The sequence below is a fragment of the Carlito syrichta genome, unplaced genomic scaffold, assembly GCF_000164805.1.
Source record: "Carlito syrichta isolate Samal-C Ts95f unplaced genomic scaffold, Tarsius_syrichta-2.0.1 Scaffold314704, whole genome shotgun sequence".
NCBI lineage: Eukaryota > Metazoa > Chordata > Mammalia > Primates > Tarsiidae > Carlito > Carlito syrichta.
In genome coordinates this window covers 269,713-295,251 of record NW_007258800.1, presented here as the reverse complement: position 1 = coordinate 295,251, position 25,539 = coordinate 269,713, and the positions used below count along the sequence as shown (strand labels likewise).

The following is a 25,539-nucleotide window of genomic DNA, read 5'->3' as shown; positions in this document are numbered from 1 at the left end:
GATGCCTCATTTCATGAGTAAAGCTGAATATCTATACTAAAAGCAGCTCCTAATGGTTCCTCTGGGACACAAAACATCTCTTGAACTTAATAAGAAATCTCTCTGATAATGTTCCAAGCGAATTCTCATATGTTAGCAAGTTTGGACTGACCATTCTCCTTCATAGGCATGTGCCTAGGATGAAATAGCAGCTGGTCATGTGGGCAGGAGCTCTGTGCTCATCCCAAATTCCTTAATGACAATATGAAATGTCTCTCCTCCGAGTTGCCTCATTTTATGGGGGAGACAATCTTGCAGCTCTCTGTCTCTCCCTCAAAGCAGCTGCAGGAAACTTGATGCCAGAGAACAGACGAGCACGTTCCTCTCCCAAGAAGCTGCCAGCTGCCTTTACAGAACAGGGAGTATGACATTTGCATCAAAAATATACACAAACTATTCTTTCCAGCAGAGTTGAAAGCCCTCCCTTCCCCACCTGCCAAGCATGTGCTTGGAAGGAAAAGTCCTGCCCCATCCCACCTCCCACCCTGTCGCAAGGTATTTCTCAGCATCCCCTTTAATGCTGGTCCTATCTAATGAAGGAACCTATGTCCCTGGGGTGAAAGCTGAGAATACAGGGTGCCAAAATTCAACAGCACCCATGAAAAAGGTGGAGAAAGCTACTCGCACCCACACTAGGGCACGGGGAGGAGAAGGGTTTCCACAGGGGAGAGCAAGACATCATTCATTAAACACATGCTAATCAACAAACATGATGTGAACGACTGTTTTCTCTTTGGAAATAGAAATTCTATAGAAAAGTCATTCACAAAAACAGAACATTTACTTTTGAGACAGTCCCCTCCCTTCTACCTCAGCAGATTAATGGACCACTACCTCCGCACACTGCTGTGTTCCAATGAATTCTGATCTGTAATATTCAGAACACAGCTTTAGACCAGAAGGCCAACTGAAGCACGAATTGCAATTTCTAATACAGACCAGCTGGGTATCAGTCTCTTAAAAATAAACTTCCAGACAGTAACATCTGAGATGCAGCACAATAAATGTAACCCAGGGAAACAGCAGGCAGATCTGGGCCCTGCATGATACCTACTCAGACCAAGAGGAGGCTCTATGTGCTAAGGTTCTGGTACCTTCTGCATGTTAACCAACCCACCTCAGAAGGAATGGTCAAAATGGTCAGCCTGGCCTTGTGGCCCCCACCTCAATCAGTCATGCTACTCAATAAAACACAGAGACTTATTTCATAAAAGGTGACTGTATATTCAGGCATTTTCTTGACCTCTGACTCAAAGCTTACTTAACACCCTTGGCATTTTAAGTTCCACATCTAAAACAGACAAGAATATCATCTGCAATACAACATGGATTCCAGACAGACTGGCACTTGATTTCTGTGGCTCTAATGATGTTAAAAGTGCTTCTTCCAAAACGCCAACAGTAAACAGGAAAACTTTGTAGGAGCTCAATGATGTCTGAATGATCAGTGCAGGTATTTCCCTGTTTCTCTTTACACATTTCCTTCCTACCTCCCCCAACAGGCTCTGATCCAAGGGCTGACCTAAAGTGGCAAGTTGTTGTCAGACCTGGTGCATGCCTTCCAGAGCTCCACACGGTTTTAGAAAACTGGACACTTTGCCAAGATATCTGGTTGAGGGCTGGGGTAAGGGGGAGCAAGCACTGGCCAGAATTTCCCTCCAAATATCTTTGTATGAAACCTCAGCTCCAAGTGGGCCACACAACCAGAGGTGAGCTGGGGAATCAGAGAGAGGCAGCAGCTAAAGTGGCAATGCTTAGACTCTTTCGTTTCATTACAAAGGGGCAACTGCATGGAGTTCATCAGTGTAGCTGTGGCAACCAAGGTCTGCTTTGCACACCCCAGAGGCAAGGAGCTTGGAAGGAAGGGCAGGAGGCTCCTCCTCACCTAAGGAGAGAAGAGAGGAGAGAATCACAGTCATTGCATTTCACTGGACTAGGTGCTCACACCAGAATGTGAATGGAACTATGGGCTTTACACAAATGAAGCAGGCATCCCAACCAGCTCAAGATGGGGCATGCTTATCCTCCTAGCAGGTTCTAGCTCCTTTAGTTAAGGAAGGAAGAGACCTTTCTTGAGGATCAAGGGTTTGAATGTATGATTCCAACTAGTTACAGGCATGGTAAGCAACAGCCTGAGATAGCACCCTGCGTGGCTCCCTTTAGAAGTGGGCCCTCCCACATAGCCCACCAAGGGGGGGCTTTGCTGAGCTAGGATGGAAAGAATACTGTACCCACGAACCCCAGGTTCAGTAAATTTAGCTTTAAGGACAATAGGGGGTGGTGAACACAACAGGTTTCAACAAAGAAACAGGTCTACAGACCCATATCCAAGACCCTTGGGGTCCGATCTGTTTTGGAATTCTGACATTTTTGGAGTTTAGAAAGGTGACATGATGCACATGTGACAAGCTGCACAACATCCCTTGAGCATCAGTATTTCTGTAATTCAAGCATGTGGGTACTCCCATTACCTGGGATAAATAAAATGATCAAAGGAGTTGTGTTCTCATCAGGCTTTGCTGCCCAATCAGTTGGCACCAAAATTAGAACATCACTTTGATGGATTTCAGAAGCTTGGCCAAAGGCTGTGGCCTGTATCGGGAACTGGACCCAACGGCACCTTACCCAGGCCTGAAGAGGAGGACACGCTCTCCGTCAGGGAAGACGTTTCTGTGTGGTCCGTGGAGAGTCCTTCCATCAGCGGCAGAGACAGCTCGGACGAGGGCACAGACGAGTCATAGATGCCCGAGTCACGTGGCATGTCCGAGGGGCTGCCGCCCTTCACCGTGTGCAGCAAGGGCTGCAGGACGGCGCTGCCGTCAGGAGCCGGCTGGACCTCCACGTCTTCGTCCAGACCCACATGTGCACTCTCCGGGTGTGAGTCGGCCGGCCCAGTCGCCCCAAGAACAGCTGCCTCGGCCTTTAGGCAGAAATCGCTCTCGGGCCCTGGTTTGCACATGACGTCGTTTAAAACCAAGCCCGAGTCAAACTTCTCTAGGACCGGCTCCCGGTAGCGCAACGTGGGAGGATGGAAGGGAATGAACTGCTTTTCGAACCAGTCTGGCTCCTCGTCGATGAACTGGTGCATGTTGCAAATGGCGACGTACAGGGAGCGGCCTGACTTGCTCCGGAAGTAGTTTCTTCTGCTGCCGTGACCAGGATGCTGCCCCGGTTCCTGGTGGCTCGGGTCTCGAGAGTGTAGGTGGGAGCAGAGCTGGGGAAGGTTGTCCATGAGTTTGTACTTGGTGCTTAAGTCCAGGACGCCTGGGACATCTCCCTCACAGGAATAATCAAAGTAGACGGCGATGAACTTGCTGAGTGCCGCCGATGAACTCTGCTTGGCCTGGCGGAGCTTTTCAGCGATGGCCGACACGGCCACCAGGAAGAGTTCCCCTTTCCCTGAGCCTCGGCCGCCTCCTTTGTGTTTATAGTTCTTTTTGTCCACAAAGTACTTCATTCCTTTGGAACAAACCACAATGATGAACTGGGACTCGTGGATCTTCTGGATGACCCATTCTCTCTGTCCTTCTCTACAGAGGCTGAAGTCTTCCCACAGGTCCAGAGCCACCTGGAAAGAAAACAGGGCACCTCATTCACCGATACAGAATGCTCTCAGGAGTCTGGAGAAGTGGGTAACAAGAACGGGAATGTCAGAAGGAGGTCACACCATCTGTCCCTTAACCACTGTTAGCATTGCTGTGTGTGGGCTCCAGGTTACCCTGTACTGAGGAACAGCTGAGGTGATGGTCATACCCCAATCCCTCTGCAAAGACTTGCCATCCATCATTTTAGCATTATGGAGGGTCACTACCACTCCTGCCCTACAGGTGAAGTGACAGAAGCACAGAGCTTTTTGCTGCCTGCCCAAGTCACATACATCCTCAAGGTAAACTATTGTGTGGTGGAGAACACAGAACAGAGGAACTGTGTCATGCTGTTTACCGGTTGGTCATCAGCTGGAGGGGAGAACTGCAGTAACATGACCATTTTTGCTAACTCACTGGGGAGTGCCCAACACCTTCCTCCATGGCTTCACAGAGGTCTACAGGGTCACATCTCTACAAGGCCTGTAATTGACAAAGCCTCTAACTCCAAGGGGGTTCTGGGAGGCAGGGTGGGGGTGGTAGGGTTCCTGACAAAGGAAAGAAAACCAGACATGCATAGTTTCCTCAGAGGGCTTCCCCTTCTCAGGTCACTTTCATCTGATTCTGTAGAAAATAGTTTCTTGGTGACTGTGTTGGTATGCTTCCTTCTATAGTTTGGAAACTAATTCCTAATGCCTATGATCCAACCCAACAGCCAGTCTCTTACAATGGAAGGGCATTCTGAAATGAAATCTTCTGCTCTAAGATGTTACCAAAGGGAAGAAAACATCCATTTGCTGAAAATAATCCTGAATTGTCTTATACTTTCCTTAATTTTTGCTAACATTATACATGCTAAAAGCTAAGCATTTTTTTAAAAGCTCCTGTCTTTAACCCAGCAATTCCATTATCCTTGGAAGTCATGAGAAATGAGGCATTATTGAACTACTGAGATGTTTAATAATTTGTACTGACTCAATTATGGTGAATCAATATTGAGGATCTTGTAACCATTTAAAATTGCAACTTAAATAGAACTACTAATAGTCACAAAATGATTAACATACAGCAAAAAATCATTTCAATCTGCCCAAAAGGCAAAACTGCATGTATGAGTTCACTTACACAAAAACACAGGAAGAAAATACACCAAGCATTAATTGTAGCTCTTCCTTCTCCAGGATGGGATTACAGGCAATTTTTTTTTTTTTTTGAGAGTTACACTCTGTTGCCCAGGCTAGAGTGTAGTGGCACGCTCGAGGCCACCGCAGCTTCGACTTGCTAGGCTCAGGTGATCCTTCTGTCTCAGCCTTACAAGTAGCTGGAACTACAGGTGCACACTACCATGCCCAGCTTATTTTTTGATTTATTGTAGAGATGAGATCTCACCAAATAGCCCAGGCTGGTCTCAAATCCCTGAACTAAGGCAATCCTCTTGCCTTGGCTCCCAAAGTGCTGGGATTACAGGCTTGAGCCACTGCACCCAGCTTACAGGCAACTTTTGTCATCCTTTTCTAGTCTCTAAATTTTGGTGGTTTTTTTTCTCTTTAGTTTCCAAATTTTCCATTGTAAGTATTACACTCACAATTGGGAGAGTGTTTTCCCCAGAGGCTAAATACTTACGAAGTAGAGCAAACAGGGTTGTCTGCTCTATATGAAGGCAGTGTGTACCACACGACTAGAGGGCAGTTTTCTTTCAGCAGGTGATCTGCCAACATCATGGCTTCCATGCAGGGGGAAACTGGGCCACCCTAGTAAATATGTTTTATGGACACGAGGGGGCAGCCTCACCACATAGAAGGATTCTGAGAAACGCCCATGGGCAGTTCCAAAGCAAAAAATAACTTACAGTGATTGTACAATTTTTGCATATGTAAGAAATAGTCTGTATCATCTATAAAGGCTTTAGGTTTCATTCTAAAAATGAACACTGACATTATAGAAAAGCTACATGTTAACAGCTTAACTAGGGAACAGCTAAGAAACCAGAGCAGATAATTTAAGCACCTGACACATTATTGTTTTCTGGGAGTCCTCCTTCCTCCTTCCTAGTTCTCTCTGGCCACTGCCTTTTCCTGCATCACCAGTTTCTCCCTTCCCCAGACTTTGTACCAGTCAATGGTTGAACGGCCTCACAGAGCCATTTGCTGATCATTTCTCACTGGATTCCAAGATCCCCTCCAATGGCAGCTTCATTCTTCATTCTTCTTAGTAAAACTCCCCCAAATAACTGTCAACTCATTGCTTACTTGCTATTCTCTCTGTAATCCTCCAAGTGGGGCTTCTGTTCTGAACACGCTTACCAGGATGTCTTGAGTGACTCCCCTCAACCCGGATTGCATGTTCCCAAGGCAGCTGCTGGTCTGTTTTATTTTTCATTTTTATTTATCTTTTTTTTTCAGTTGGAGTTTCATTCTGTTGCCCATGATGGAATGCAGCGGTACAATCATGGTTCACTACACCCTGGACCTCCTGGGCTCAGGTGATCCTTCCACTTTAGCCTTCAGAGTAGCTGGGACTACAAGCACGTGCCATCATGCCTGTCCAATTTTTTTGTAGAGATGAGGTACCACTATGTTGCCTAGACTGGGCTCAAACAATCCTCTCACCTTGCTAGGCTTACAAGTGTAAGCCACCACACCCATCCTAGTTAGTCTTTTTAACGTTTATACAAACTTTCTGCCAGGTAGGTGCCATTCAAGGCTTTTGAGCAGGAATGTGTTAGGGTCAGAACTAAGTGTTATGATGCATTTCATGCTGGTGCTGGGTAGAACAGACTGAAAGAAGAGTATAAGACCATCTTCAATTTGGAAGCTACAGCACTAGTCAAGGGCAGATGTCACCAAAAGAGGCCTGGAGGAGAGAAGGCAGTGGGGAGAGAGTACAGGGCAAGTATACTGGCTCAAGGTAAGAGAAGAGACTTTAGATTCCGCACCTCGCAGCCACAGAAGTCCTGGAGGAAGTAGGCGAAACACTGGACAACATTCATGTGATTCTGGCCATCTTTACTGGAATAGCAGAGAAAGACCTTCGGCCGCGGCCGGAGCCTCTCCCGGGGTAGTACTGCAGTGTATGTGGAGGACTCAGAGCTCTCTTCATCTAAATGTGAATATATATTTTCTAAATTGGAAAAGAAGACAGGGTTGATACCTACAAGCAACACTTTGTCTTGTTCCCTAAAATTTGGAACCCAATGCTGTCTTCGAGAAGGAACAGTTGACATGTCCATCGAGAGCAGTCTCAGTCCCCCAATTCCATTAGCCCCCGAATCACCGCTGGGAATGTGACAGCTGATTTCTGCAGTGGAGCAACAAATGATCAAAATTTGTTCTGAACCTGAAATTGACCTTCGACAAGCCAAGAAATGCTACAGGGGCCAACCCGGTTAGCAGAGCACTCAGAACTGGATCTTGCAGCCAAGTGCACCTATTAGAACAATTAAGCATCGTCAGACCTAACCTTTAAAAAAAAAAGAGTTTTTGAGGTGTCGTTTACAAAAGTAAAGTGCATAAATCTTAAGTGTACATCTTAATGAATTTTTATGTGAGTACATACTTGTGTAACCTCCACCCAGACTAAGATACAGATCATTTCCAGCTCCCCAGAAGGCTCTCTCTTAACACCTCACTTACATAAATAAGCGGACCCTATCATATCCTTACCCATACTTCACACTTCCTTTATGCCCTTAAATTTACTATCCTATGTTTGAAAACAGAATTATGCCTGTCCTTTTAGTGGCTCCTGAGGTTAAAAGCCAAATATCTTACTTCTGGCAACAACAGTAGCCATGGAACTGAGTTGGAGCTATGAGGCTTCCCAGATGCCAGCCTGTAGGAACCAGGTACTCCCAAGTTTCCCGGTCTGTTGGCAGCAACCCCTGGTCTGGCCCTTGTTGGAAGGACATGGCACATAAGATACCTTGTTGTAGGGTGCCTGAATGAAACGTAATTGTATACCTAACCCTTAACTGTACCCCACAACATCATAATAAAAAAATTGATTAAAAAAAATAGGCTACAAAAAAAAGATACCTTGTTGCTTCTTGCGGCACATTACAGTGAAGAGTGTTGCAAATGCCGATATGACAACCAGCGGCACGGTGATGGCCATGGCTCTGATGGGCCCAGCCCACGGCGAATGCACTAGGAAATTTCAAAGGGAAAGCTTTTAAACTTAAGCAGTGCAACAGATTCAAAAAGAAATAGCCTCTTTTTTCGAGTTAGAGTCTCACTCTGTTGCCCAGGCTAGAGTGTAGTGGCATGCTCACTGCCACCAAAGCCTCAAACTACTAGGCTTAGGCGGTCCTTCCACTTCAGCCTTCCAAGTAGCTGGAATTACAGGCACACGCTATCATGCACAGCTAATTTTTTGATATATTGTAGAGACGAGGTCTCATCAAGTTGCTCAGGCTGGTCTCGAACCCCTGGACTCAGGCAATCTTCTCATCTTGGCCTCCCTACAGACTTGAGCCACCACACCCAGCCCCTCTTTTTTCTTTTTATTTATTTTATTTTTTATTTTTTTGAGTTGGAGTCTTACTCCGTCGCCCAGGCTGGAATGCAGTGGCACATTCACAGCCACCCCAGCGTCGACTTTCTGGGTTCCGGTGATTCTTCTGCCTCAGCCTTCCAAGTAGCCGGAACTACAGGCACACACTACCACGCCCAGCTAATTTTTATGTATTTATTTATTGTAGAGACGAGGTCTTGTCAAGTTGCCAGAGCTGGTCTCGAACCCGTGGGTTCCGGCAATCCATTCACCTTGGCCTCCCAAAATGCTGGGATCACACTTTGGGAGGCCAAGTGAGCCACTAAGCCCAGCCTCTTTTTTCTTTTTAAACATAAGCTGCATAGTAGGTTCTAGAATCCCACAACCATCTTTCTCTAGTGCTGGTTTGATGATTATAAAAGGACTCAACAATTCATTTTTAACAGTTATAGAAGCCAGGTGCGGTGGCTCATGCCTGTAATCTCAACACTGTGGGAGGTAGAGGTGAGAAGATTGCCTGGGCCCAGGGGTTCGAGATCAGCCTGGGCAACTTGGCAAGAGCTCATCTCTACAATAAATCAAAAAATTAGCTGGGCGTGGTGGCATGTGCCTATAGTTCCAGCTACTAGGAAGGCTGAGGCAGAAGAATCGCCTGAACCTGGCAGGTAGAGGCTGCAGTAGCTGTGAGCATGCCATTGCACTCTAGCCTGGGCGACAGTGAGACTCAGACTCAAAAGAAAATCAGTGTCTCAAAAGAGAAATAGTTGTAAAGACCAATTCAATGTCTGCTGGGACACTAAATACCTTTAAGTGAATTTTGCCTAAGGAAACCTCCCCTCCCACCACTTTTCTTCAGAAGACAACTGACTATTTTGTCCCAGCTATACACACCCACACTGGCTTTGATCTTCCAGGCATCTACATTAGGGTAGAAGAAAAAGTCAGATTTGATGGAACATCATTTAAGAGAGTGGAGCCAAATTTTGTTTTGTTTTTGTAAACCATGAAGTACAGAAAGTATCAGATACTTTGGTTAACAATAGTCTAGAGCCAAAATTTCAAACAAAAAATACCTACCTGGCTTTAAGGCATAATGCATCACTTTTCTTGTTGTATTGGTGTCATCTACCAACTGCAAAACAGAGAATGCTTATTATTTTTTTTTACGTGATAGTACCTCAAAAAATTATGTCTACCAGGTAAGTGGGGAAAATGGTGATTTCTTTCATTTTTCCATCAGTGAGGGTCAGGGGTGAGAGGCAAGTAGTGAAGAATGGCTGATGAAAAAGAGAGCTGCTGCTGCTGCCTATAAGCATCTGCCAGGCTGATACCAAGCATTAAATATTCTCAGGTCTGTCTCTGCTTTACCAACTGAACACTCTAAATAAACTTCATCATGTTTCCATTCATGAATCAAAAGGCTGTTTAGTCATTGAAGAAGTCAGCTGGTGAGTCCCACATTCTAACAATTTTCAGTTAAACTGGCATCTATCCACTGATTTTACTGGGACTCTATGAACGCTTTAAGAAGGTGTGTCAGTCCAAAACTAAATACAGCTATATATGACACCTAGTTCTTGCATAAGAATGCAAGAACTAGGTGCTGCTTCCAAAATATTAAGACATATTGGTTATCTTTGAATAGTGGGCTATGGACAAATTGTTAATTTTCTGTTACTCCTATTTTTGCAATACCAACTTGATACTGGAAAAGTAATCTTAAAAAAAAAATGAAAATAAATATTTCATTTACACAGTCTTTGAAGCAGTATTTGCAACTCATGTATACATATATAGAAGAACAGCAAGACAAACCCTAGAGAAGTATACTCAGAAGTAATGGACATAACTTTTATTTTGTTGTTTTAATACTAAAATAATTTTAAAGCTAAATCTTTAAAAATGTATCTTTGTAGTATAAAGGAATACTATATAGATTTTAAATCATGATTATACAGAGACTGTATGGTTACATAAAAACATCTATTTGAAATATTTAATTAAAAGACAAAATCAATTACATATAAACTTTAAGAAGCATGTTAAGAACCACATAAAACATAACTGCACACCTTCAATGCCCAGAAATTTTAGTGTTGTCAACAGCTGGAATTCTACACGAACTAGGTTCATTCTGTAGAATTAATAATAGGCTTTCTTAAGTTTTACATACCTCAATTATATAATCCCCCGGAGAAACATTTTGAAGAAGGCAGCTGGTTGTCTCTGTATTTTGCTCCTGCAAAGACACAAAGAACATTTTAAAAACTTACTTCTTAGCTGGGCATGGTGGCTCACGTCTGTAATCTCAGCACTTTGGGAGGCTGAGGTAAAAGGACAGCCTGAGCCCAGGGATTCGAGACCAGCCTGGGCAATATCGTGAGACCTCATCTCTACAATAAAACAAAAAATTTACTCAGGTGTGGTGACACACGCCTGTAGTTTCAGCTACTTGGAAGGCTGAGGTAAAGGATTGCCTGAACTCAGCAGGTCGAAGCTGTGGTGGCCATGAGCAGACCACTGTACTCCAGCCTGGGTGACAGAGTGAGACTCTGACTCAGAAAAAAAACCCAAAACTTACTTCTTTGAAAAAGGTCAGCAGGACACCACTTCTTCCCCAGAGCTGAAGAAAACTTGCCACCAGTTTCAATCATAGTTTTCAGAAGGTGTGATCAGATCAGAGAGCAACTGTGTTTATCTGCTATATGCTGTCTGAACTTTTAGGCTTAGTGGTGTCGCCCTCAGCAGGAATATATGATTTGAAGACAAATAAACTAGTTTGAATAACCTTTACTTAATAAAAGGTTGGGGAAAGAAATTGCTTGTCTGTATTTGTACATATTTTACTTGCCATAATTTTAACACAGGCAGGTCGCATTCAGTCAGTGATAGAGGTGACAGTCAGTAGGAAAGCAAAACTATGACAGACCCAAACACACACAGGAGCATGTCTAGTAAGGTACTGGGCTTTGCCACCCTTGACTAAAACCTCTCTTGGTGCTCACAAGAGGGGATCTGGTAGTCCTGTAAGCTTTCGTGAATATCCCCCACTCCTCTGACTGCCCACAATTTAAAAACTTGGTTACTGAGTTTTCTACTTAACCTTGGCCTGCTTGTAAAACCAGTGCCCACTGAGTTGCTAGCAGTTTGGCTCCTAGATCTGTTTTTCCACTTACTTAGCTTTGTGGCCTTAGGCAGGCCAGGTGACCTCCTTGAGTCTCAGTTCCCTATCTGTAAAATGGGGATGTCAGCAGCTTCGGTTTCATATAGTAAGGATTCAAGACAGAAAGTTCCATTCCTGCCACACAGTGAGAACCTGATGAATGTTTATAATATAGGACAAGCAGGAAGTGCTTAATTCTTTTTGATTCCTTGGCAATACTTTTTACCAGGCTACACCACTACCAGGATAGCCAAGGTGTAGATAACTAGAGAGTGAAGGATGATGGCAAGATGGCCATGAGACATACCCAGTAATAATGTTCTGGAGTATCTAATGACTGCTGAGAACCAACGAAGAAAGCCTAATGCTAACATTGAGTCACCTAAATTCCAGTGGCCCAGGAGTCACTTTAAAACATGCGGTATTCCTTTATGCACACCTGAGAGCTTACCTGCTTACAGGTCTTTCGCTTGAAAGGTCCTTCATGCTTGAGCTTGTAATGAAGATAGAAGAAACGGAAGCCAAAGTTGTGTGGTGCATGGTCAAAGGACACCTGCATGTCTGATCCGTGCTGGGTGATGTTCAGGTTCCGAGGCTTCCAGACTAGGAGGAAGTAGGACCCAGAGTGAGCACCCAGAGGCCACCCCAACACCATCATGGTGGCAACACTTTGAGGCTCGATAGATAAGAATACCTTTACTTACAGGGTTTACAAGCCAAGTTGTCCGACTGTAACAACAGGTCACAGGCTATTAAGAGAGATACACATTTTTAGTTTTAGGACACTTTGACATTTTCCTTGCCCAATAATTCAATAAAATATAAAGATACTATACCAGGTCGCTGGAAGAGGTATAAATATATCAATTCAACAGTGATTTTCACTACAGTACAGTTGTCTCTTATGAAAATTTAAATGGTACAATATAAAAATATTAACGCAATTCACTTTATGCCACATAAATGGAAACAGTGTAAAGTCACCCAGATTTTGAAAGCTTGTCAAACATTACATAATTTCAAGGTTGGTGGCCAAAGGCAGCAGTACTCTTCATGCTACAGTCACATGGAGGCTCTGTTTCAGCTGCAAATGCCAGCCCCAGCCCAGTTGTGGAGGTGTTTGGGTACATGAGAACTTTAGTGGTCCTGGTAATTGCTGCAGGATTATTTTAACCCTCAGCAATGTTCTAATTTAAAAGTCTTTTGATGGATTTTAAAATGCATGCAGGCATCTACTAGGTAGCAGGGTCAGCACTAAAAACAAGGTACCAAAGTCAGTCGCTTTGAAACAGAATTAAAATGTGATAAAAACACAATGAGGCCAGGAGTAGTAGCTGAAACTTGTAATCCCAGCACTTTGGAAGGTAGAGACGAGAGGACTGCCTGAGCTCAGAGGTTTGAAACCAGCCTGAGCAACATGGTGAGACCTGTCCCTACAATAAATAAAAAAAATTAGCTGGATGTGGTGGCACGTGCCTGTGGTTCCAGCTACTTAGAAGGCTAAGGCAGAAGGATCACTTGAGTCCAGCAGGTAGAGGCTGAGGTGGCCGTGAGTGTGCTACTGCACTCCAGCCTGCTGACAGAGTAAGACTCTGACTCAAAAAAACAAAAAACATGTACCTGCATAATGAACACTTGTATACATAACCCTGAATTGTACCCCACATCTTTAAAATAAAGAACCCCCCCAAAAAAAACAACAACAAATAACACAATGAGAGAGACAATACAACATAGTCCAGTATGCCATGCTGCTAACTCAGGCAGTGTCTTCTGGGAAGTGTCCATATAATGCCAAGAAAATTAAGGCAGCATCAAAGCCACAATGCCCTGAAATGGTGATAAATGTCTGCATTCCAGGAGCATATCCCCTTCTTCCGCCTCACCCTCAGATGGACACACTGATTCAGTTTCAATGAAAAATTAGTCTTAAACTATGCTAATTTTGATTTTGGCGAAGTTTTCATAAGCACATTCTTTGAATCCTCTAACTGGTTATCATGTGCAAGGCATCAAGAGATGTTGTAACATACATACAGTCTTTGCCCTACGGAATCCTATTTTAACTAAGAAAATAAGCCCAATTCTTATAAATAACTTTGCTTCATAGAAAACAGACACAGTAAGAACTCTGCAAAAGAAAACATTGATGTAAAAAAAGAAAAGAAAAACATTGATGTAGGCTGGAATCGAGAACAAAACCTCATAGCGGATGATGACTGCAACCAGACCACAAAGGAGGGGGTTGAGGATGGCAGATAAGACTGGACTGTGCAAGGCCTGGAATGTCAGACAGAAAGATGAACAGGAAGGCAAGGGGGAGGTGCTGCAGGTTTTTGGGTGACTGGCCATCAAGTTTGAAGTCAGTAATTAGCCGGGCTTGGTGGCTCAGCCTGTAATCCCGCGCCTTTGGGAGGCTGAGGTGAGTGGATTGCCTGAGCCCAGAAGTTTGAGACCAGCCTGGACAACATGCAAAAATTTTATCTCTACAAAAAAATTAAAATTAGCCGGAGGTGGTAGTGTGCGCCTGTAGTCCTTGCTACTTGAAAGATTGAGGTGGAAGGAAAAAAATAATAAAATAACAATAATTAAAATAAAACTTTCTAGAAAGAGGTGGTCGCTGGGCTTGTGCTTAATTTTCTTAAACTAATCCTGAAAATGACAAGTCATCCTCCTGATGACATGTAAAAGTTGGAATTATTAGGCCGGGTTCGGGGGCTCAGCCTGTAATCCACGCCTTGGGAGGCCGAGGTGAATGAATTGCCTGAGCCTGCGGGTTTGAGACCTGCCTGGGCAACTTGGCGAGACCTCATCTCTACAATAAAAATTAAAAACTAGCCAGGCATGGTAGCGCGCGCCTGTAGTTCCAGCTACTTGGAAGGCTGAGGCGGAAGGATCACTGGAGCCCAGCAGGTCAAGGCTGCGGTGGCTGGGAGTGGCCACTGCACTCCAGGCGACTGAATGAGACTCCAACTCAACAAAAAAAAAAGATGGAATTATTTCATGCTTCTACCCTTTACCATGCACCTTTATTCCTATTTTTTATTTTTATCAAATTATTTTGATATGTGATTGTCCTTTTAATTTAATTTTACTATTATTATTATTTTTTGAGTCAGGGTCTCACTCTGTTACCCAGGCTGGAGTGCAGTGGCACAGTCACCGCTTTCTGAAGCCTCGACCTCCTGGGCTCAGGCGATCCAACCACCCCAGCCTCCCAAGTAGTTGTAACTACAGGTGTATGCCACCATGTCCAGTTAATTTTTAAATTTTCTTAAATAGAGATGAGATCTCGCTGTCCTGCCCAGGTTGGTCTCAAACTCCTGGCTCAAACAATCCTCCTGCCTCGGCCTCCCAAAGCACTGAGATTACAGGCATGAGCCACTGTGCCTGGCTTTTTTTTTTTTTTTTTTAATTAGAGATGAGGTTTTGCTGTGATGCCCAGGCTGGCCTAGAACTTCTGGGCTCAAAGGATCCTCCTGTCTCAGCCTCCCAAGTAGCTGGGATTACAGGAGCACACCATGTGCCTGGTAATACATGGCTGTCTTTTTCTTTTTTTTGAGTTGAAGTCTCACTCTGTCACCCAGGCTGGAGTGACACAGCACACTCATGGCCACCACAGCCTCGACCTGCTGGGTTCAGACAATCCTTCCACTTCAGCCTACCAAGTAGCTGCAACTACAGGCACACATGACCCCACCCAGCTAATTTTTTGATTTATTGTAGAGACAAGGTCTCGTCAAGTTGCCCAGGCTGGTCTCAAACCCCTGAGCTCAGGCAATCCTCTCGCCTTGGCCTCCCAAAGTGCTGGGATTACAGGCTTGAGCCACTGCGCCCAGCCACATGGCTGCCTTAGTGGCGGTCACAGCATCCTCAAAAAAAAAAGTCTGTTCTAGAACAAGCCAGGAGTGGTGCCTAGGCCTAACCTTAATTCTAAAAAGTGCTTTTCTGAATACTTTTCCTGGATGCCTTTCTTGCTTGCCATGCTTATTTTATATCAATATTTGGTGTTCTTGAACATATCTCTAGAAAAATCATTAAAAGCAGGGAAAAAAGTCTCCTTGTAGGAATCAGGCAGGAAAGACCATACTCACCACGGGTTCTGAAGAAGAAAGGGTGATAATTGCTTTCATTTTTAATGGAAGGAAAAGGGACAACCTTTACAAAGTAATCCGTTTCAAATTTCATATTCAAGAAAGGTTGAGATTCCATTCCCTAAAAGGGAACAAAAAACACCTGACGTCATGGAGAAATTATTCAGCCCTCCACCTACACAAGATCTTCACTCCTAACCCACCTGTCACCCAGACACAATTCCAGAGCTGGCGGACATGCCCCAGGGAGGCAGGAAGTCAGATCTATTTTCTGGACCAAGTTTAGGTTTCAATCCCTAACCATGAAGATGGACGATGCTGTCTGTTCTTTGGCAAGGAAGCCATGGCTTGTTAACACTGAACCTCAGAGTTGGAGGGGAGGAGGAGCCCACATACACTCTTCAGAGCACAAAGGCACCTTCCAGATCACTGCTCAGGCGGTAACCCGAGAGGTATGTTTACCACAGAGAGGTGCTGAAGAGTTTTCCTGGGAGTGTGGAGCAGGCTTGGAGCAGATTCAGAGTGTTGCCCACCTTGGTGGGCGGGGTGGACCCCACAGCCCCTCCTTCTCCAATTTCAGACTTTCAATAGACCATTCAAACCCCCAGAACAATGGTGTGTCTTCAGGAGCACATTCCCTGAGTATGACTTACAGTTCTTTTGAAGCTACTGTTGAGCTGCTTTGGGTCCTTTAGAATCAGTTGTTGGCACTGTCTTCCCTCCGACTTCAGCTCCTCCAGTATTACCCGAAATCCTTTTAGGAATTCGATGCCTAAGTAAAGCAGAATGCTTTTATTAAAAGCAAACCTAATTACTTCTGAATACATTTTCCTTCCTCCAAGATTACTGTCCTCTCTACCTACACATCAGAGTTAAAGGAATTCTTACTCTGGCCAGTGTATGAGTCCATAGAAAGGAAAAACACATACCCCACATTCCTCTGGTACAGAACAGGTGATTTTCTTTGCCCCACCATTACTAATTAATTAATCTCTAATCCAGCCAGCCATTTCACAAATATTCATTGCCTCTGTGGCATTTGGGTTCAAATATTTAGACTCAAGTTACAATTGATCATAAAAGTCTGCAGTGGAACATATAACAGGGTATATTCGGCTAATAATAATTATCAATGTTGAGTAGGGAATCCCCCTAAACCATGGTTCCACTTTAAGTTTTAGTTCTATATTTCTGGCATGTCTCACTGAGCAAAGTACAAAATTCCCAACAAAGTGTGTGTCTGCACCCAAGGGGTTCCAAGGCTAGAGATTAAATAGCTTAGGGGAATGTCTATGTGATTTACAAAGCGGTTCTTGCTCTAATCATGCCTGAAAGGCAGACACCCAAGGGCTGCCCAGTATGTGCTCTTCATACAGCCTCAGAGGCTCTGAGACACCCACAGCGCCGCTGAAAGGCACCAGCCCAGCCTCCTGCCACCTGAACTCCCCCCACTGCACGTCCGACTAGATGCTTTCAAAAGGATTAAGCTCTGATGGCCACAAGAGCCAGCACTGGGGCTGTGTATCCCATGGAGACTGGAGTGGTCCAACTGCAGCTGGAGATCCCCAAAGCCTGCCTCAATTGGCGAGATATCGATTTCACATTCTTTCTCAACACTACACAAGGAGATATTTCAACCCTTCCCCTCCCAGGGCAAAAGTAATTACACAGACTGCAATTAACCAGGTGGGAAATTTATTGATGGTAAAGGCCAGGGAAATATTTTAGTCTTTCGAATAGGATCTCCAATCCTATAATTATTTGATGAAGAATACATATTTCATGGTGGGTAGAACAGAAGAGCAACAACTAAAGCTTCACATTTTTGGGTTGCACCAGTACTGACTCTGCCATGTGTATTTCTATTACAAATCTTCATGAGAGGGTGACAGCCAGCTGACCAACAGCCCAAGATTCAGACACAGTGATGAGATACGAGGTCTTTAGACCAACAACTATTTAAATCTCACAGGAACTTGCCTTTTGGGACAAAAAAAATTTTTTGAACAAATTCTTCATATTTCTATTATGCTGTTGTTTCGTTTTTTGAGTCGGAGTCTCACTCTGTTGCCCAGGCTGGAGTGTGGTGGCACACCCATGGCCACTGCAGCCTCAACCTACTGGGTTCAGGAGATCCTTCCACCTCAGCCTTCCAAGTAGCTGGAACCACTGGCATGTGACACCACACCCAGCTAATTTTTTGATTTATTGTAGAGACGAGGTCTCGCCATGTTGCTCAGGCTGGTCTCAAACCCCTAAGCTCAGGCAATTCTCTCGCCTGTACCTTCCAAAGTGCTGGGATTACAGGCTTGAGCTACTGTGCCTGGCTATTATGTTTTAATTTATGCAATGCTCCTAGAGTTATTGTTTAACAAAAGCCAGGTGGTTAGTATGATTAACAACTACATCTCACAATTACATATAAGTTCATCACCTGATGTGGGAATGGGTGAGTCTTGTTCTTATTTTTAAAACACTAGCCTAAAAACCACTATGCCAAATCTTGGGATAGGATAGAGGCAGCAAATGTAATTCCTTTATCACTGTGACACACCATAATACTATTAACACCTTGCAGTTGTATAATGATTAGCAATTTTATAGCGCAGCTTCCCATGAAAGAACTTAATAAGCTCTCCTTCCCATCATTTAATCTCATCAAATCCTCACAAAACTATAGGAGAATGGGTCTTGCCCCATTTTACAGATGAAGAAACTGAGGTTTATAGAAGTGAACTGGCCAGGCGTGGTGGCTCACACCTGTAATCCTAGCAGTTGGGAAGACGGAGGCGAGAGGAATGCCTAAGCCCACGGTTTCAAGAACTGGGCAACTTGGCAAGACCTCATCTCTACAATAAATCAAAAAATTAGCTAGGTGTGGTGGCATGTGCCTGTACTTCTAGCTACTTGGGAGGCTGAGGTGGAAGGATCACTTAAGTCCAGCAGGTCGAGGTTGCCGTAGCCAAGAGCATGCTACTGTACTCCAGCCTGGGCGGCAAAGTGAGATGCCAATTCAAAAAAAAAGAAGGAAACTTAATTGTCCAGATTCACACAGGAATGAAATGACAGAGGTGGGATTCAAACCCAGGAAATGTCTGGTTTTGGGCTGGTGATCTTAACTCAACATGCTTTTTCTACTTTCCAGTCAGTTTCCTTGATAGAACCTGATATAAACTGATAGAACTTGCCCAGCCACCCCCACCATAGATTACAATCCAGGAAAAACTCAACCTTCTGCCCTCACAATTCCATGTGCCAATTTTCCTACCACCAGCTCTCATCTCTCACTTTCATTCTACGAGGGAGCCTGCAATTCGTCAGGCGAACCCCTTAACCATTTAAGCTTTACATGGAATGATCACTTCCCTTTTATCCACAGAGAATGTTTTTATCTTTAAATGTTAAGATAATATTATTTTTGGAAAATCCAGAAGTATTTATGTAGCGAAGTGGCTCGGCCCATGGGTCTGCTCCATCCCCCCTCTCCCTGCACTCAGCCCTCCTTCAATCCAATTCTTCTGAAATTTATTCTGTTCAGATTAAGAAATTCAGACTTTATTTTACTTCTCCCTTGGCCAGTTTCTAAAAACTTGTAAGATCAGATGGCAAAGTCAAAGGAACAGGCCTGAGAACAAGACTCTGATCATAACAGCAGCCATGGTGCTTTGAGGACTCTCTTTGAAAATGTGCACGTACTGTGTGCATCTCTAACCACAGGCAGTTCTCCTCTTCATGTTACAGATGGGGAAGCCGGTGCTCAGCCAGAATTCAATGCCTTGGGTTCAAACCTGGGTTCAATTCTGGGTTCAAACCCAGGACCATCTGAACACATGATCCCTTTCCATGTCCTATGCTTGACTAGTCCATTCTTTCCTGTGTATCCTCAATTCATTCAAGAGGACAAACAGATTTAGCCTCAACCTGAACCTGGCCAGATAATCCAGGTTTTTTGTTTTTTGTGTTTTGTTTGTTTTTATTTGGGTTTTTTGGCCCATAGTTTAAATACAAATTCCGTTTTAAATAAAAATTAGCTGCCAACATTTTAAAATGCATTGATTTCATAGTTTCTCATAAAAACTGAGATTTTCCTGAAAAATCACAACATGTGCCAATGCTGGACCCACATGTCCCTGTGTCCACAGAAACTGCCAATGCTGGACCCTAGACCCATTACACCCTTGGATGGACCATGGGCTTCCTTGGCACCTCTGCCCCCCGCTCCCCTATTACTGCTGAGACATAGAGAGGCCATGCCTCAGTGCCATTTATCACTCATACACAATTATTTTTTTCAGTCCTCATTTTTCTGAATAATAATTAAGGTAGCTAAAGACCATGGGAGCACAGCCTCAAGCCATGTGTATGCCCAGCAAGTATATATGACAAAGTGCAAAGTGTATCTGTGTCTGTCCAATGCAACATTAAGCTTCACTCACATCAAGACCTGCCTGGCCCCTGAAGGCCCTAACATGTGGGACCCTTGCACTAGGCACTAGACACCCAGGTCACCACCATGGACTCGATTTTTAACCACTCACCAAGGGCCCCTGGGGACCAAAGAATGGTGACTGCCACTTGGTCATGGCAAGCATACTGGCTGATGGTGATGTTTTGGGCATCGGCAATCACGTGCTTCCCCACCAGATTCAAGTAGGTAGTACAATCTAGAGAGGTAGAAGAATGAGAACAGTTAAATTTTTATTTTAGGTTCATCTTGTCAAATTACACAAAGCATGTCTGACAGTGGGCAAATCCATTCTGTTTAAAGATATGCGCCTTAAAAGCTCAAATAGGACATCAGAGGTTGACTACTGCTTGGGAAACTATAAAATGCTACAGAGGGGTTTATTTATTTATAGAACCACCCACCCACGCCCCCGAGTTAAATTCCAGGACAGTGTTAGGAAGATTATATAAAGTGTGGAGTTTGTATGTGTATCTGGCATTAACTTTCTTTTTTTTTTTTTTTTTTTGAGTTGGAGTCCCACTCTGTCATCTAGACTGGAGTGCAGTGGCACGCTCCCGGTCACCGCAGCCCCTGCTTGGCTCTGGCGATCCTTCCGCCTCAGCTGGAAGGCTGCGCTACCACACCCGGCTATTGGCATTAACTTTCTTTTACTCTCATGACACGATGCCTAAATCAACAATTATTTACATCAATTCAACCAGTTCTCAGCATTAAAGAGTGATCTGAAACAAAATAATGGCTGGCTAACCTGGGTTTTATTGGTTTTTAGGAGAAACCTAGAGAGCAAGGTAACTGGGGGAAAGAAACTGACATTCAGATGTGAATCCACAGGAGGAATGATTCATAGCAAAACTATTAAAAACCTAGTTAGTATATACACAAGGTACTAACTTAGTGACTGAATGATAAGGAGGTTAACTAGCATCAATCAAGGTAAAACTTTGGTTCCAAGATACCATGTGTCATCAAAGACACCCACAATCCTCACTAAATCACAAGGGCCCACATTAGTAAAAAAATCAAAAGCCACATCAATCTTTAATTCTGTCTGAGGACGTTACTCACTGCCGCCTGTCAATGTAGCCACAACCATGTGAGCAGCTGCACCACCTGTTATTGCTAAATACACCTTCAAAATATGCAAGTTTCCTAAAAAGCTGCCAGAAACTTTCAGCCAGAATCGAGCTGCAACTTCAGAGAATGGCTGTGAGCTATTCTGGCCATTCTTGCAAGAAGAACCGCCAGCCATCCCCAGCAGACACCACTCACAATTCTTACACTGCTTCATCACCATTTCTTTCTCCATGATTACACTTTTAGTATCTGCTACAAAAGGTCATCAGTTTCATCAAATGTCCAAACCTATCCAGTGAGAAGCCTGGGTGTTTTTTCTTTGAGGTGAAGCATTCTGGGGCATTTTCTAAGAAACTCAGTGAGTCAGTTGCAGAGTCTCCCTGTAAACTGTACTTACTGCACATTTCCCATTTTAAGGACTAAAAATATTCATTGGAGACATCTGAAAGCCATGAAAGAATATAAGAAAAGTGACAAATCATTTATAACCTTTCACCACACAGAGGTGTGATAATAAACATTCTAGTGAACACCTCCCCATGCCTTATTTTAATACGCATGTAATACTACTCCTTCTAAGCTTGTTATTAAAGTATAATACACAGACACAAAAATGCACCACCACCCCCACTTTTTTTTTTTTTGAGTCAAGTTTCACTCTGTCATCCAGGTTGAAGTGCAATGGCATGTTCACAGTCACCACAGCCTTGACCAGCCTCAGGCAATCCTTCCGCTTCAGCCTTTCAAGTAGCTGGAACCATAGGCACATGCCACCACGACCAGCTAATTATTTTTTTGATTTATTTTTTGTAGAGACAGGGTCTCGCCATGTTGCCCAGGCTGATCTCGAAACCCTGAACTCAGGCAATCCTCTCACTATTCCCTCCCAAAGTGCTAAGATGATAGGTGTGAGCCACCATGCCTGGCCCACCCCCACTTTAAAAACTCCATCCTCCATATTGCTTTGTGTCCTGTTTCTTCCCTAACTACACAGGTGCACCTGCTTCAAAAATATTCATGTTTTACATTTCAACATTACTTCTTTTGAAAGGATGTTAATAATTAATAAAACCAAATTCTGCTTCTGATGAAAATTCACCCTCAAAGCAATACACATGTGTTCTCAGGGTGCAGAAGATAATTTTAGACTAAGAAAAAAGTTTTTAAACATCTGGTTTAACACCCTCATGCACAAATTAGGAAACTGCAGCTATGAGAGATCAGTTAGGTGGCTTAGGATCCCATCACTGACCAGCCCAGGGCCGGACTGAAAGCAGCCTCCAACAGCTCTTGCCACTCTATCATCAGTACAGTGCGTACTGCTACTAACATCAGTGGTGTTCAGTCTGCAAAAATTCTGGCTAAGACCAGTTTCTCAAATGTGAAAACAGACAAGCGCCTATCATACTTGTGAAGTGTCAATATTTTCATTTTTTGAGGTCTAAAATGAGAGAAACTTTTGGCTCATATAGCTCTGAAAAGATGCATAACAAGAGCAAACCATGGGTGTTTTTTTTCCTTTGTTCATTTCTAATGCCAAGATTAACACTCTTTGGGGTTCTGTACACATAATTATGCAAATATAAAGTCCAAAAATTAAGAAAATTTATTATAATCTACTCAGGCATACCCTGAGAGTCTAAAGAAGAAACATGGAACGCAAAGTCAGAGGAGGCAGGGAAACTTGTAAAATTTAGTTTTGACTTAATGGCAAGATATTTTGTTCCTTTATCACGTTAAATGACAAAGGAATAGGAAAACACGATTTTGTAGTTTAGTAATTTTGGTGAAAACTCAGTAATTGGTTCTTAGCTATTTCAAACAGAACTAGTAACCTGTCAACTGAACAATAACAGGAACTTCCTTATGGAAGAGAGAAATATCTTTTTCAGTGGAAAACACTATGTTTTTTAATACAGCCTGGATCCAATTATTAGGAAGTTTAAAGTTTTGGATTCTGGTTACAAAAACTTTATGCCCACATGACATTTTGCCAAAATGCAACTGAGCTTCAAATGTCTTAGAGATCAATGCAAGCTGTAAATTAAATTCTAAATAAATGCTGAAAAATTAAAAAGAAAGTAATGACTAAGAGACAGGCATAGGCACATGGGCCAAATATTTAATATCATGAAGAAAATAATAAGATACTTTAAAGTTTTGCAGGTAGAGATCCTCCTTCACAAACCCTATATTAAATTAGAGATGCAAATGCTTGTTTGCAGCTGACTGGAAAATTTTGAACTCTTGAATGTAATACAAGATCTGCCAGGACCAAAAGCACATATTAGTAATTAACTTTCTAACTCAAAGAAAGATTCCCTACACATGTCTTTACTTAGCTGAATCAAGTATCATGGACATGCCAATCTTTCATTACCATCCCAGCATTTACCCAGAACATGCACATACTCCCACTGTTCGTGTCTGAGTTGCATATGTAAGCCCTCAGTGGTAACCTAAAAACACCCACGCCAGCCACTGTGGGCGTGAATCTGACACACAAATTGGTATCTTAAAATTGTTAGATTGTAGCCACAACCTCAAAACCACTGCTTTAGCAGTGATTATTCCAGAGGCCTCAATGTGGCCTAAGCCCCTTACATTGATTCGTAACCCTATCCAAGAGATGAATCAGCTGACGAAGTCACTAAATATGATGAGTCAAGCTCCCATTTGTTTCTTTTACTTATAAGTTATGGCTCACAGGCTAAAATGCTCACAATTCTATACAACCACCTTCTTATGAATGAAAGCAGCTGCTTAGAGGGGGCCCTTTATGTTAAATCAGAAAAAGCACCACCTCCATGCCCTTAGAAAACAATTCAGCCATTAAAAGTCACACTTTTTTTTGGCTGGGCTCGGTAGCTCAGCCTGTAATCCCGCACTTTGGGAGGCCGAGGTGAGTGGATTGCCTGAGCCCGCGGGTTTGAGACCCACCTGGGCAACTTGACGAGACCTCATCTCTACAATAAATCAAAAAATTAGCCAGGCATGGTCGCGTGCACCTGTAGTTCCAGCTACTTGAAAAGCTGAGGCGGAAGGTTCGCTAGAGCCCAGCAGGTCGAGGCTGCAATGGCCGGGAGCGGCACTCCAGTCTGGGCGACAGAGTGAGACTCCAACTCAAAAAAATAATAATAATAAAAAAATAAAAGTCACACTTTTTGAAAGAACAAAAATGGTGCTTATTTTCCAAGTCTAGTTGGACTGACTTCTGATATTCACAGGTATCAATTGCTGAGTGTACACCACAGGCCAGCTACCAAGTCAAACAGTATAAGGATTACCTCATTTAAGCCTCAAAAGGATGCTAGGAGAAGGAAATTCATCTTTATTTTATATGAGAAAACTGAAGCTTGGAGAAATCAAATGACCTGCACAGCTTACAAAGCCCATAGGTGGAAAACTGGGGTTGGAACTCAGGCCAACTGGGGACCTCAGGGCCAATCTGGGACTCAGATTCACTTGGTCCACTCTGTTTGTGAAATTTTAAAAATAACTGCCAATATTTTAAAATATTTATACAAAAATACAGATTTCCCACGATTCTTGGATATCACATTTGGCTACCTTCACAGTGGGAATTCTTCAAGGCCACAATACACTGGAATCAAGGAGTCAATGCTCCCTGTAGACCAGGCACGAGGCATGGGATATCCGTTTGCCACAGTCCCCATTTTTCCCTAGCACCCTGCACTGGGGCAGCTTTGTTCATATGTACCCTTGTGGGACCTACTGGCATCTGCATTCGTTAAGAACGAACATAGCTAAGTCCTGAGAAACTCAGGGAAAATCTCCATACATACCTTTTCTGAACACTACGGAAGACACTTGACCTGTTCAAGCTCTCAAGTACATGAGTGGCTTAACTGAAACTGAGCTGTTTTAGCTCTGTTGACAAACCCGAACAGGTTCAGAAAATTCGTCAAGCCCACAGCTTGCAATGTCCTTGATTAAGCACAACTGTGTAAGCTTTAGATGACTGAGAGCGCTCCGTTCTTCAGCAGTCAAGTCAGTTACTTACTGTCATATCTGAAGGTGATGTTGTGCAGCCCACTGTTTCTGCTGGTTGGCCCCACTCCCTGTGGGAAAACAAGAGAACATGATGCAGAGTGAGGCCAATCTGCTGTTCTGGCACAGGCCCCCCCCCCCCAGATTCCACATACACACAATACAACTGAAACCCAGGGTCATGCCAGCCCCTGAGCTTCGTCCCCACTCTCCTTCTGTTCACTCCATGGCCCTTCGACTTCCAAACTCCCACCAGCCTTGGCGATTCCTGACTGCCAAGCCACAGGGATCATGAGCACTCACTTCCCCTAAAACAATAGAAGCAGGCTGTTCTATGTTTAGGGGTTAAATAATAATTCATTAACAGTGAAATTGGGAGACAGACCAAAAGCTGCCAGCTGGAGCCCTTCCAGTTAGATCCACTTTGAGCATTGATTGGTTATAAAATTTGCCTACTCCAGACGCCCTCATCCGCAAGCTCTATTAAGACACGACAGATTCGCAATTCCTCATGTCTGAGGAAACCGGTTTCTCATTCCAAGACTGGGAATGAGTGTGGGAATAAGCTGTTACTTTTAATGAGAAAATTCTTCACTGCATCCATACCTATGCTTG

At 43.6% G+C, this 25,539-nt stretch overlaps 1 protein-coding gene across 1 annotated transcript in view; it reads right to left on the bottom strand.

Moving 5' to 3' along the window:
* Positions 1 to 1,601: 1,601 nt before the first annotated feature.
* IL17RD (interleukin 17 receptor D) overlaps positions 1,602 to 25,539 on the bottom strand; it is a 42,029-nt gene continuing 18,091 nt past the window's right edge. Inside the window, exons 2-13 of the mRNA XM_008071750.1 lie at positions 24,938 to 24,995; positions 19,910 to 20,035; positions 16,025 to 16,143; positions 15,372 to 15,492; positions 11,982 to 12,026; positions 11,729 to 11,880; positions 10,288 to 10,353; positions 9,192 to 9,246; positions 7,658 to 7,768; positions 6,559 to 6,743; positions 2,665 to 3,607; positions 1,602 to 1,924 (exon numbers count right to left, since the gene is read on the bottom strand). Coding sequence (XP_008069941.1) covers positions 1,812 to 1,924; positions 2,665 to 3,607; positions 6,559 to 6,743; positions 7,658 to 7,768; positions 9,192 to 9,246; positions 10,288 to 10,353; positions 11,729 to 11,880; positions 11,982 to 12,026; positions 15,372 to 15,489 — 1,788 coding nt within the window. The 5' untranslated portion in view covers positions 15,490 to 15,492; positions 16,025 to 16,143; positions 19,910 to 20,035; positions 24,938 to 24,995 and the 3' untranslated portion in view covers positions 1,602 to 1,811. The remainder of the gene's footprint in view (positions 1,925 to 2,664; positions 3,608 to 6,558; positions 6,744 to 7,657; positions 7,769 to 9,191; positions 9,247 to 10,287; positions 10,354 to 11,728; positions 11,881 to 11,981; positions 12,027 to 15,371; positions 15,493 to 16,024; positions 16,144 to 19,909; positions 20,036 to 24,937; positions 24,996 to 25,539) is intronic.